General features: G+C 31.7%; 1 protein-coding gene across 3 annotated transcripts in view; it reads right to left on the reverse strand.

Moving 5' to 3' along the window:
* The window catches only part of LOC124533366, a 35931-nt gene that overhangs the window by 16603 nt on the left and 4814 nt on the right, over positions 1-14514 (reverse strand). Inside the window, exons 1-3 of one of the 3 annotated variants that reach the window (XM_047108607.1) lie at positions 13426-13514; positions 10972-11811; positions 10044-10896 (exon numbers count right to left, since the gene is read on the reverse strand). In XM_047108607.1, coding sequence (XP_046964563.1) covers positions 10044-10896; positions 10972-11811; positions 13426-13435 — 1703 coding nt within the window. In that variant the 5' untranslated portion in view covers positions 13436-13514. Of the gene's footprint in view, positions 1-10043; positions 11812-13425; positions 13515-14514 lie in introns of those variants that run through there. The other 2 variants (XM_047108595.1, XM_047108601.1) reach the window with 2 other exon arrangements.

A 14514-nucleotide genomic window follows, 5' to 3' on the forward strand; every position in this document is an offset into this window, starting at 1 on the left:
TTATCTATATTAACAACCTAATTATCAGAATAAAGGAATTTTATATTTCACGATTATAATGTCAAGCGGCAAACAAATTAATATGCTATCATAAAATACCTTATTAGGAGTAACTGGTCGTAGTCCAGTTTATATAATCGTATGTAGATAGCATTGATCGTGCAACATTCCCTTTTAGTTCACCTCTTAGTTATAAATAGCAACCACAGTCACCAGTTTTTTTTTTCATGTCTTTCGGAGCCTGTCAGTTGTACACTGGTTGTTATTTAGTCTTTTTGTCTATTTATCTGCTCCGTAAATAGCGTATTTGTTTTATACAATACTTAAACAATAACAACCCGCCATTTTTGATACAATCCGCCATGTTTGATACAAAAAACGGCTTCAAAAACAAACATTGTTCAGTGTTTATTTATTTTTTACAAGCTTTTATTTAACATCACCTGTTAGTGTTATGGTCGAACGTTACAAATGAATTTTAAGCTAGTTCCATTCAACCGATTGAGCAAAAAATTTCACACACATTGAGTGCTAGCGGCGAAACAATCTAGTTCACTAAAATTCATTTATTTTATCATTACATCATTGTTTTAAATAGATTTTTCTACAATATATAGTATTTTTATGTAATAAGCGAATTCAACGCTTTATTTAAAAAAAATATATAAAACTTATGATAAAGTCATATATGTAATTCTAAGCTATTTGAACTTATGTACTTAAAAGAAAATAATTTAGTTTAAACTTAATTTAAAATTACGATTAATTTGCCTATATTTAGTATTCGAAACGTTCTCTTGAAAATAAATACGTGCCTCATAGAAATTGAACCATTTTTAAATTACAAAAAGTAAAACATTTACAATGACATTAAACTGAAATGGTTGCTTACTTGACTTCGTGCCCGTGAAATTAGCTCTGCTTGATTCCAATAGAGCTATTAAATAATACATATTTTGTCAATATTCCCAGACTTGAAAACATGATGTCAGTTTAAACGGAAACTGTTTATTTGGTTTAAGTTTTAAAGTAACTATAACACGTATTAAAAAACTATGTTAAATAGTTTCCCATATAATGTAATTAGTACAACAATATTATAATTAATCATTATAGATTATCGAAATTAAGTATCAACTTAACAATTTCTAAAATAGATGATATACAGCAACAACAACGACAACAACAGCCTGTAAATTCCCAATGCTGGGCTAAAGGCCTCCTCTCCCTTTGAGGATAAGGTTTGGAACATATTCCACCACGCTGTTCCAATGCGGGTTGGTGGAATACACATGTGGCAGAATTTTTATGAAATTTGTCACATGCAGGTTTCCTCACGATGTTTTCTTTCACCGCTGAGTACGAGATGAATTAAAAAGACAAATTAAGCACATGAATCAGCGGTGCTTGCCTGGGTTTGAACCCGCAATCATCAGTTAAGGTGCACGCGTTCTAACCACTGGGCCATCTCGACTCGAATGATATACATATCTTCAATTTTAATAAAAATATTCTCACGAAATTTCAATCATAGCGATTATATGCTCCAATCTATATTAATAAACCTACATGTTATACGAGTTTTGAAAATGGAAAATAAAAGCAAACTGATAAGATTATAATTGAACTACTTTTTATTTTCACTATAAAAATCGATATGATATTGTACGGTTGTCGTCCGTGTTGTCCGCAGCGAATACCGTTAGAGGGCGACACTTCGTAGAACCTCGCATCGTTCATTACCTATAGCCTGGCTTATCTGCAGATCCACTGCAAAAAATATGTTCGCTCCCACACTACATGTTTCTGCCCGGCAACGTACGGTAACATTCTTGTTACACCCTTATAGGTACATATATATAATATAACGTGCTTGTATTTTATCTCTGGAACTTGCTGTACCGTTGCTTGTTATATATTTTTTTGTCCAAATGAGTTTTAATCATTTCGACTTTAAGCTTACCCGACACGACACACCCTATATAAATTCAGTTTTGTTTTAAATGGTATAAGGTTTACTTTCATTTAATTAAATCCATCAATTCGAAAATAAATTATAGGATGTGAATAATTTATTTTTAATAAATATCCTCTATTAAGCTACATATAAGATGATGTTAATTTCTGGTGATAATTCATGTTACAAAAGTCTGAGAGGAATATAATATCATATTAATACGTCGAAATTAAAAATTCAAATTCATGTTTAATTCAACATAACATAATTTAAATAATCTTCGATTTTGAAATACTTTTACTAATTCCTCTAATATACTGAATAAAAGTACGCTACATATAATTTAAAGACAGTCAAGTCAATTGAACCAAAAAGAAAAGAAAATTACAACTTAATCCTTCGTTTAGGTTTCTTAGTAAGTATATTTTTATCTGTATTTGTTTTTTTAAAGTTCAAATAATTATACAGCACGTATTTAAGTAGCTGTATTCGCAACCGTTATCGGTCTACAAACTAATGCAATTTCGCCGAGTAAGCACATTCGGTAAATAGCCTATTAGACAGGAATTTTGTTTGAACTACAATCTATGTAAATGTGCAAATAGCTAAATCGCCTCTCATAAGCGGGGCGGTCGACTAGTCAATAACTCGGGAAAGGGACGAGCGTGCGAACAGGGTCAAACGTGCTATTGTCACTACGTCTCTCTCTTTACCACTTCGCGACATATGCTTTTTATACATACATCTGTTCACATAATATGCGAACATATACATAAGTACAGTCAAGATCAAGGCCCTGTTCTCCGCTTCCGCCTCTTACGTGTGGAATTCAATGCGTCGAAACACCATTTTACTGGTTTGCGGATCTGTAGCCGCATTATTGCAATTTCGCAAGCTTTCCACCTAAGTATTTAATTAGTGTGAACGTAAAGCTGCACCGCCACCTTTACTTTTAGTAGAGACCACTACATGACATTATATTTTATAGACGAGAATAATAATACTTGCTTTATGTGTTAAAACAGTCGTACACGCCCAAAACGAGCCAACGATATCATCGTCATGACTGATGCTTATGATTATAATGAACGGGAGAAAGTACGATCAGATAGGTACATGCATAAATTTAATAACAGTATTAGATGTATCGGATCGCTGAGACAACGTCCGCGAGTTGCAGGGCCAATCGGCGCGAGCGCAAGGGTACCGTTAGCGGCCGAAGCTCGCCGCATGCCGCCAGCGCTGGCGACACGATCAGGCCACTTAGTCTCGAGATAATCTTCAAATCACGTCGAATAACATTAAACTCTCGATTGTAAAGAATGATATACACATCGAGTGTGTTCACAGCCAAAAAGTTAAATAGAAATTCGTAAAAAAACAGTTATTGGGCCTTAAATCTATGTTGTAAAAATTTCGATCAATAACCTCATACATATTACAATATTAGCATATATACATTATGCTATAAAACCGCTTTTAATACCACGAGCTTTTTTAACTCAATTAAGAATTGTAAAGCAATGATCTCATAAGCAAATTTCAAGGAATTCACAAACGATCGCAAAACGTTGTCCTAGAAAAATATAAAGTCATGAACTGCTTCTTGGCGAACTATCGCAACTAATGCCAAAGTCTTTCACGTACGCACACAGAATATATCAATACAGCTGAGAAGGCGTTCCGTTATTGAGAACATCAGTATGTGACCTCGAAAATTGCAACCATGTCTCGGCTCAGATGACTTGCATCTTAGTTCAATAGGCAACCTTGCTAAATTGTCATAATTGAAACGAGAATGGAAATAAACGACCAAGCCTAGCAATTATATGAAAAATTCAGTGTTTACAAAACGATCAATTACATTATCTGTTTGCTGAGAAGAGGGTTATATGGATACTAATATCGATATTGTAGTGTTCCATATAAGTCACGTTTTCTCTTTCGAAAATCGGAATGTGGGTCACAATCACAACGTGAACGTTATTACTTTGATTATCTTGAACGAAAATGTGCTACTGCAACAGATGCGGTCAGCGATAATAGTGAAGCGTATTTACGGACTTTACCGTTTCATAAACTAAAAGTTAGCTAATATTCAAGCAACAACTCAACGTAAAAAGCAAAATGTATATATATTTACTAACAGAATTCGACCAGACGTAATTGTTTTAAGAAATATTTAAGGTTAGTTTGCTTTTGGATAAAAGAAATAGGTCTTACTTTGTCTTGAAAACGTTTTATGTGTGTACAAATAAACGACTGTATTGAATTCGAATAAAATTTGCAATACGAACATTTAAATGCTTTGCGAGTGTTCTTGTTTCTGAATGCATATATGTACATGTATTGTTTTGAGGAACTCCGCAATAAATTACAATTTTATTAGGTAACAAAATAAATGAAAACAAGTGCTTTTAAAAGCAAGTGTAAACGTTTATAGGTGGTTTTACGTTACAATCTCTCGATTTAAATAACAATTATTAATTATTGTTTTCAAGCAAAAATAAACATGTTTAATTAAATTGTCAAAAGACACTGCAGTAATTAATTCACCCTGTAATTTCGCTCTGTAGTAAAGGTGAACAGTAAGCTACTTAACAAATTCTTGTTTGTACTCTGTAATAATTAGTTTGAAATCCAAACGAAATAGCTCAAAATCGTTCAACACTTTTATATTTTATTATTTTATCTTAAACCGTGGCTTCAAATTTGATTCCGTCGTTATATAACTAAAGTGGAATTCTCTGACTCTATAAAGATTTAATTCGAATGCAATTTGGCACTGATCGCTGTAGAAGCGAATTATGCAATACTATCACGAACAAATAAGTGAGTGTAAACTAATATCTTTTGGCTAGAATGACGATGATACAGAATATTGGATTTCAATAAATATTGTTGATAACAAACTTCACTTATAATTGACCTGGATGTTTTTTTCCAAAAACAAAAACTTTTGATGAAAACCAATTAAAATCATATGTTTACGATTGTATCGGCATACTTTCACATATCACATTGTGAACATTAAATTTAATGGAAAAAAAAATACCGCTTAAGAAAGTCTAAACTGTATTCGATATTCAGCTTTATGTTATAGACGATTTTATAATAAAAGTAATTATTTAAAACGCCCGAAGTTGAAAGTAGGCCTTTGTTGTAGAACATACGGTCAACGTTTGTTCCGGTCCTATAGTATATACAGTTGCCGAGTGGGTGTAACACGGTGGCAATTAGAAATGCCAAGAGACACGTTCACTTGGAACTATTATACTAATATCTGCTAAGCGATATACGATAATAGTACGTGTTTATAAGACATACTTTAGTATCGTAATTATAGTCGACGAAAGACATAAATGAAATTTAATTGGCTCAGAATTTGTGTTCTTTAATTGATAATGATTATTCGTTTTCAAATATACCAATTATAGCAGTCTGGTGTGTATATCGGTGACCTAAATAATTGGAATGCTATACTACAAGAAGCTAATTGATCTATTGATCTACTTGTAAACTACTTGAATTCGAGGCGCTGTTGTACTGAACTTGTTTAATAAACATCAATTTAATCGATTGATATTGGAAATCTCCTTTAACATATTTAAATGATGAGACTTAATTAATAAATTCTCACTTTTAATGAGAATTGATAGTATTTATGGTTTTAATTCTAAAATGTAGGCGTCAATTATTGCTTGGATTATTATATTTTTTGCTCCATTTGAGTATCGATTTCCACTGATATATGTAAATGTTTCATAAGAAATATTATTTAAGTTGTTTTAATTAATATTTATGAAAAATATATCATATTAGTTCGTAGTGATGTTTTTGAAAAATAATTATAAAAATTAAATTTTATAAATATGTTTTATATAAAGTATTAACAACGTTATCGTATTTTTAGATCATAACGTATTACATATTTTTATCCCAATTCACTGTGACACTTATTTTAAATGCATATATCATTTAACAATTAGCAAATCATTTATTAATGTTCATTCATATAAATACTTACTTTAATTTATAATATATACTTTAATTTATTATTAAAAACTGCAACCGAACATTTTTTTTAATTAAATTATAAGACGTAGAACTGATAGATAAGAGGTAATATTCACATGCATTAATTTACATTGTCATGACATCAAATAAATTTAGAATAACTGATTTGTAAATCAGATATAATGTTTTGTCGAATACATACAAATAGTAATATATTGTACAGAGAAAATTGTTTCTCAATAGTAAATATTTCACGAAATAATGTAAAATGTAGCAATATGCTGGGTAAGTTATTAATGAAAAATGCAGCTTCATTAATCATACTGATGTACTAACAATGAGATGATGCTACAAACATTATAATATATTATACAGCTCGGACATGTCTCGGACTTCATAATAGTTCATTATGTCTCTGGGCCATTTGTTATCTATCATCTCTGCTTGTTTGTCAAACGCAATCGACGAAGATTCACCAAAATTAGCCTTTCATATTTACGTTATCAATAATATCGCTGAATTGAAATGTGTGTTTTATAAATAAAATATAAATCACTAGTTATCGCCCGTGGCTTCGCTCGCGTTTTAGGGATTGGTTGACATGTTTTAGGTAAAAAAGTAGCCTATGTCCCTTCTTGGAGTTCAAGTTTGCTGTATACCAAATTTCATCAAATTCAGTTCGTTAGTTTGGCAGTGAAAGAGCCACAGACAGACAGACAGAGTTACTTTCACATTTATAATATTAAGTACAGATATATGGATATGCCATATAGTATCTACAAAATAAATATTGATCCATACTATATATCGTAAAAGTATATATATAATATAACATGTTTACATTTAAAATAAAGAACGGTATTCATTTTAATGTGACTAGGAATATTAGTTTTATATTTCTACTATTTTATTTCTTATACTGATATTTTTGGTTGGTCTTTTATCAATTGGATTCATGAGACAAAAATACTTTCGAGATAACCTCATTTACTACAGTGACGTATTTATTTATTTTTGCAAAAAATAACATTATGATTATAAAATATTTACATTGTGGATGTGTCAAATTAGTATTATAGTAAAGTAAATCGCGTGATTTTTTTCCTTAAACACATTGATTTTATTTACTATATCGCTTATTCTGTTAAGAAAAACCGCACGAAAATGTTTCTTATTATTGCGCGATGTGAAACAAACATAATATAAACAAAGAACTAGCTATGTTAAGATGATGAAAGAAATAAAAAAATAATTGTAAAATGACAAAATGGTTATATTAATATTTTCCATATTATGACACTTCTGAGTCATTGTTGAAAAATGACGCTGACGTGACTCAACGTCACTTAGATGAATTCATAACTCTATGGCATAACATCTCTTCATGCTTCAAAGCTCTTGTTTAGTACCGCTTTTGCAAATAGCAATCTCGTCACTCGCAGCTACTATAACTGTTGTTTACAGCCTTATCCTAACAGTCCCTGTCGAGCAGGTCAGGAAGTTCAGGTGTCAATCACTTGGTTCGAAACTGAATGATAGCCATAATAAATTTTAGTTCAATGATATTAACGGTTATTTGATGAAAACATGTTAAACGAGGCAAAAAACGAACAAAGAATTTTTGCTTTCAACTCATGATTAAACGTAACGAAAACGTTAATTAATTAATATTATCATTTAACATACAACTATTTGCCTTTCTTATTCTTTAAAATGAAAAGTTGACGAGTTCAAAGCTCTCGCTATCAGAATAGTTCATACATACATGCAATGTCTATACGTGTCAGAGAGTTTACACAATAGGTTGTACAGGCCGATGCATTTTCAGGGTGAGCGGCGAGGGCGAGAGGTGGGGTGAAGTTGGCCGTTATCCACCCGTCCTCGCTGCTTGCCATTGTTACGTTAGTTTGCTTGAAAATACTAGAAAATAAAATATTCTTTTCTTTCTTTATAGTCGTTATTCCCATGCAACTAGTAAAAGTATTATCTGTTTAAAAACAATGCACACGTTGTGTAACTAGTTACGTTTATCAACTAAAGCTATGCTCCTATTTTTATTATAATAACTAGCTAACCATCCCAGCTTCTCACAAGTCTAGATCTAGAGAAATCTTTGTAATCATATTACATCAGGTAGAACAACAGTCTACATAAAACTTTTTAATCGTAATCGTTAGTAAAACCAGAACAGAAACAGACAAAATATTTTTTTTTCCGAAATCTTCAACTATCATATAAATATGTCTAACAATTTACATAAAACTCTTTCATATTATACATCAATATTCCACATGGATCACCCCGTCATTTGATACGTTCGATAATTTTGAGTTGATCTTTTTCAGTTGATTGCGGAATTTCGTTTTATAATACGTGGATGTGATGAACTATTTTCTTTTACAGGTATCGTTATTGCTTGAAATCCAGCAGACCTGCCTTGGAACGGCATGCTGGACCTTTTTCTCAATAGGTAAGGCCCATTTATCGAATTTTACTTTCTTTTGGTACTTGGAAACTATATACTTGAAATTGATAATAAATAAAATTAAGCATTAAATTGCATTGAAGGTTCTTCCGTTAATTATAAGGTTCAACATTAAAAATCAAGGTTGAAAAAGCTTTTAAAAATCTGCTGTATATTTATTATATGTGCCCAAATTGTTATTATCACTGAAATGAGATTTTGTATTGGAGCTGTTTCAAAATATTAAACTCGACGATTTCACAAGATTGAAACATTTATGCACCTAGTGAAATTTAATCCGCGAATTTTAATCTTATAGAATTAACGTAATATGCTTAATATATTTATTTATATATCGTTATTAATTATATCACCGATATACGTATACATAAATATTTATATTAAAACATAGAAATCTCCGGAAAAATTATAAGACCGAACTAAAGGTACCTAAATACAAAAAGATTTTTAATTTCCTTATTGAAAAATAAGACCTATTACTATCAAAATAAATTCTAAGTAGAAAATATGTATAGGTATTTACCTACTACACGAAAAATACGTAATTCGTAGTATTGTTCCTGGATTCGAGCTGCAATTTCAAAAAATGTCATGATTGTAATATTTATTCCCTATACATTTCGGAATGACAATAATCCGACGATACGATCCGGGTCATGACAATCCATTGAAAAAAACACCTACCGTCCAACGGAATCCAAACCACCTCTTTTGTAATTGTAATATAATATTCGAAATTGATAAATTAGTTTTTAATAATTTCTCTGTAAGTAAATTTAATGTTATATTATTTTATCTTAGGCTAACAGTACTTTGACCACTTGACGTTTGATCGAGGACTATATGTGTAATTTATTTTGTATTATGTTTATCAATTCATAAACGATGGCACACGTTAAGTTATTTATTTTTAAGATAAATAAACATAACAAAAATAATCAGGGTGTAATTTTTTTTTACATAAACAAAGTGGACTGTATGTACAATTAAAATTGATCAATAACTTTTTTCTCCTTAAAAATGTTATTCTATGTAATTTAAATGAAATGAATTATTTCTTATTAAATACTAAGAACACTAGAAAACGCTTTTGTGTTAAGTTACTTTATTGCAGTAATTGCAAAAGGAGCGAAAGGGTAACGTACTCGCATATTATTTAAATAGCTTGGTCTTATCTTAGCACTTAGACGTTAGGTAAATAGGCTGCATTGTTAAAGAGCATTCGTGATGTTTGAATAATGTTTATAATCTCTTGATAAATATGGATAGTCCAATTTTTCAGTTATTTGTTTAATTTTAATATTTTTGTCACACATTTGAAATTTATGGCACTTTCACTAATCATAAAAAATTGTTTTTTTCCGTAGATTTGGTTGCTATATAATAATACATTGTCACTTGCACTAAGAATATAGAAATTGTTCACTTATTTATTGAGCATCATAGTACAATTAAAAATTGTTGTCTATATTGCAAATAATCTTTCGATGTCAAATAAATCTTCATTAAGTAATACTAAGCTAGTGGCAAAGATACCTCACAACCAATAATTTAATTAATATTAAGTATGTTAAGAGTACTTACGCATTATCAGTGACGTCACAAGATTCGTCTAGTTCACCAATGGTGTCAAGTGATGCCCCCGAACCATCTTCTCTTGTTTCTGCAGGAGGAGGCGGTGGTGGAGCCGTTGGCCGTATACATGCAGTTGATTCCGTGCCGCTTTCTTTATATTGTGTTTTAGGTACGAAGTCAATAAGACGTGGTAGTACCTCTGGGACAGATTTTTCTTCCAACTTATCTTCTAACTTATTATTCATTTCTGCTTCAGATCGCTGCAACCAAGATTCGATGCATGTTTTTTTCGTTGGTGTCAATAATGGTTCGGGTACTGGTGCTGTAGGTAATTCTGGAATTGGAATAGGTCGTCGTTTCTTTTCACTGGCAGATCGTTCGACTTTTGTGTTTCTTGGCATAGGTTTAGGCTTTTCGGGCACAATTTCTTGTTTTATGACTTTATCATTATTTTTAATTGGTTCACTTGCCTCTGTTTTTCGTTTCGATATTTCAGTGATATTATTGTTTTTGTCATTATTTTCTACATTTTTTATGGATGGTTTTGTATTTTCTGATACAATAGTGTTTTGAATAATTATATCTTGATTTTTTACTACATTAGAAATTATCTTTTTTTGTTCCGGTTTGTTGTCTTTACTAACTTCTTTTGATTTATCCAAATACTTTGAACTATTATGCATGTCTTTATATATATTTGTGTCAATATTTTCAATACTATTTAATACTTTTTGTATGTCTATCGATTTTGGTTGCATTATAGGTGTAGACGGGATGCTGTTTTCGACAGAACTTGCCATTGATCCTAATCTATCGACTACTGTTGAAATAGAACTACCAGTGTCATCTGATTCTGCATCTGCTAAAACGAGACAACGTTCCCATTCATTAGAGAGCAAATCTATGTAAATATCAGCTTCTGGGGGCATAGCCTTACCATCTGACAGTCGTCGTACCAAACGTCGAACTTCTTCAGGTGATCCTTTTCTCAAATACGCAAAGCTCTCCTTGTTTTGGCGATGTATATGAGAATCGAAGGATGACTTCCTTGATAACTTATTCATTGTCGAAATAATCGGATGTTGTGTTATAATTGTTTCCTTACCATTATCGAAATCTTTCGACGAATCAATATTAACAAGGGCATTTTGTTCACCGAGTGTTTGAAGAATTGTTTTATCTTTAAAGGAATGTTTCTTTCCCAACTTTCTTGGAGGAACTGGAGGAGGTAGCGTTGTCGGTCTACTCAACTCTGTAATAAGTTTTACATCCGCACTAGAATCTTTTGACTCCATATTGATTTGTTCCGAGTTATTTTCGGTATCCAAATGTCGCACTAAAAGTAATAAAGATTCATCGGAATCTTTTAAACGACGAACGCATTCGATTCTTGTTAATTCAGAAACAGACACTCCATCTATGGCTAAAATTTCATCTCCAGGTATAAGTTTACCCCAAGGGGTAGAGGCTTTAGCGGCGGGGCTATCCTCTGCACATGATTGCACTAGAAGTCTCCTTACTTTCTCTGCGGCAGCGGAACCACCTTCAAATTTGAGCCCTAACCCTAAACGAGCTCCTCGAGGCCTCCGTACTGTAACTTCTACACCGCCACTTTCAGGACCCACGGTAAGTACTGTCACGAAGGCAGGATCATGAACGGCAGGCTTATTGTCGCCCACCGGAACTATTGTGATGAACTCCTCGACAGTCGCGCCTGTCTCCATACCGCGTGCAACGCCTTCCCGTGCAGTTTTAATAACCGCTGTCGGGTTGGAATCTGTCAACAAAAAGTATATATAAGCCTGTGTAATTTAAATGCAATAATGGTCAACACTGCGCAGTCGACGAATGATACGCGAGAACTGCGCAAAGCCTCTCTCTTTCACCGTTGCGCTTCAATCAAAACTGCAGATGAGCAAGTATCACATCATAATCTCATTAAATAACCTTTAGGTCACGGTTTGATGTTAAATACTTACTTTGTATTTACCATTTAACATTTATGTTACGTTATATCTGTATATACTATTGCATATATCAATTAAGTAATAATGTATTTTGAAAAAGTAAGCAACATAATTCTTAACGATTAACAAATCTAATAGACGCTTATTTCCAACTCACGATCTCTGCGTACTTTCGTAGATCAATATGAAAGTATAACGAGCGTGTTCGAGAACGCCTCGGAAACAAGCAGTCGCATCGTTGGATGGCAGAGATGTGGGTTAGTGGCACCAAAGACAGCGTTGGAGCTCGCGCACGTCTACGAAGATCGACGAATTAGCATAACGCCCGGGGCTGCGACCCGTTACTCCCGAGTTCCGTTTAAGGGCCTGTCATTCTCACGTTTCTCGACAATTTCATGTAAAACGCTATATTCAACATTGCCTTTGGCGCATAATAAAGTTTATTCAATTACTTGACAATAAAAAAGTATAAATTTTCAGGTGTGTCTTTAGGTTACCATATTATGAATTAAATCTGTTTATGAAAACACCAACAGTTCATTCATTATGGTGAATATCGTTACTCATAAGTCATACTTATCTTAATAACACATGAGTTCATCTTCAAATATACACTAATAATAACTTCACAATGATTTCGAAAGGAATCGGTGTTCGACAGACCATTACAGATCATAGTTGACCTCGGTTCGTTTCGTTCGAAAAAGAGAGCGAATGTTTTTGTTAGACGTTACTTGTTATCAAGTAAACAAAGAAAAAAAACGCCGCACAATATGCGTATGGTATTGTTCTGCGATATCACATAATTGAATCTTCACACCGTAACCTACGAAGTATAATACGAAAGATCGTATTTATACATTTATAAACTTATTCCGTTTTTGAAATTTAAAAATGCTACTTATAATTTTAAGGCCGTCTTAAACTATTATTGGGTACCGTTAAGATGATAATTATAAAAATAAGTTAATATATTTAGTTATTTAACAATCACATTATGAATAACATTACATGAATATTCATGATAACTTTTTTTAACATAATTGAAGTAAATTAGGATTATACTATTAACAGGTTACATATGGATTTTATAAATAAAATTGTCAAAACGAATTTGATTTACTATTTGCAATATGCCTTAAATATTGTATTGCATTTAACATCTTAAATTGATTATACAAATCAAATAATTTAAAAAAGAGGTTTTTGTGGTCCTAACTAATTTAAGTAGAAATACTTGTACGTAAATCAACATTTTACGATTCAAGAAATAATTAATGATCCCTAAAAAAATAACAAAATGGAGTCGACTTGTGTCTCTGTGCGTGTAAAGCGACGACTAAACATAGAGAGATTGATTACACGTTTTCATTATGTGTGAAAAGATAAGCCATTGACTTTAAAATGTCCCAGTTACTGATTACCTGACATCATTCATCTTCAACTTTACGAGCAGTTCCAACTACGTAAATAGTATCAATTAACCATTTTGAATAAGTAAGTTTAATGAACTTTTTTGCACACAATTTCACTATTTTCTAACAAGAACGTAATCCAAACCAAACATGTCATATTAACAATGAACTTTTATTGTACTGATCAAATATGCAAATATTGATATCACGGCTATCAAGTACATCGTGCTCTTATCGGTGATTGTCTCAAATCGAATAATCCCAAAAACTATAAATATAAAGATGCATATATTTAAAACACTTATTTTTACTGCATTCAATTTATTAATTTATAGTTTAAACAAACTTTGCAAAATGACGCAAATAAAAAGAAGGTACCCACTCACTAATAACTATTATAGATTATTACTATTTAACGTATTTGTTAATCTTATCTCTCTTTTTATTCAATTTATAAATAAGTAAATAATACAAGTAGTTTAAAATGAATATATAATGTGCTAAAAAAATGTTGATAAAGGCATGCATTATAAAAAAAAAATCGTGCATATCTTTGAAATTTATGATACCAATTATAGAGTCAAATCTTAATGGTCCATTTTCATTCAACGTGAATTAATTGCCAAACAAAATCTTATAAGAGTGTCGGGGGCACCACGTGATACAGCATTTTATGCTTAAATGTTTCTAATTGTTTTTTTCTTTAATTAAGAATAGCAATATTTATATTAAAGGAAATATGACATATACCTTATACTCCGACAATTGCTAAAAATACTGTTACTATTTTTATTTTAACTATATATATACTTTTCTTTACTCAATTAATTGTTTTGTAATTTTCTCCGTAGATTAAAATCACTTTATTTATATTTAATGTAAATATTTTAAGAAAATAAATGTCTCCAAGCGGAAATGACCGAAGTAACCATAAAAAAGAAATAGGGAGGTACCTAGTAATATTTATGCGCAATGCATCCTACATTTTCGTGCATAATAAAATACCAGTGAGTAACGTGGCATAATTTTCGTAGTAAATAGTAGCGGATCGGTGTAGCACGACTAATTAAACCATCCTTGTTCAGCGCTTGTGCAAGC

This window comes from Vanessa cardui, chromosome 1 (assembly GCF_905220365.1).
Source record: "Vanessa cardui chromosome 1, ilVanCard2.1, whole genome shotgun sequence".
NCBI lineage: Eukaryota > Metazoa > Arthropoda > Insecta > Lepidoptera > Nymphalidae > Vanessa > Vanessa cardui.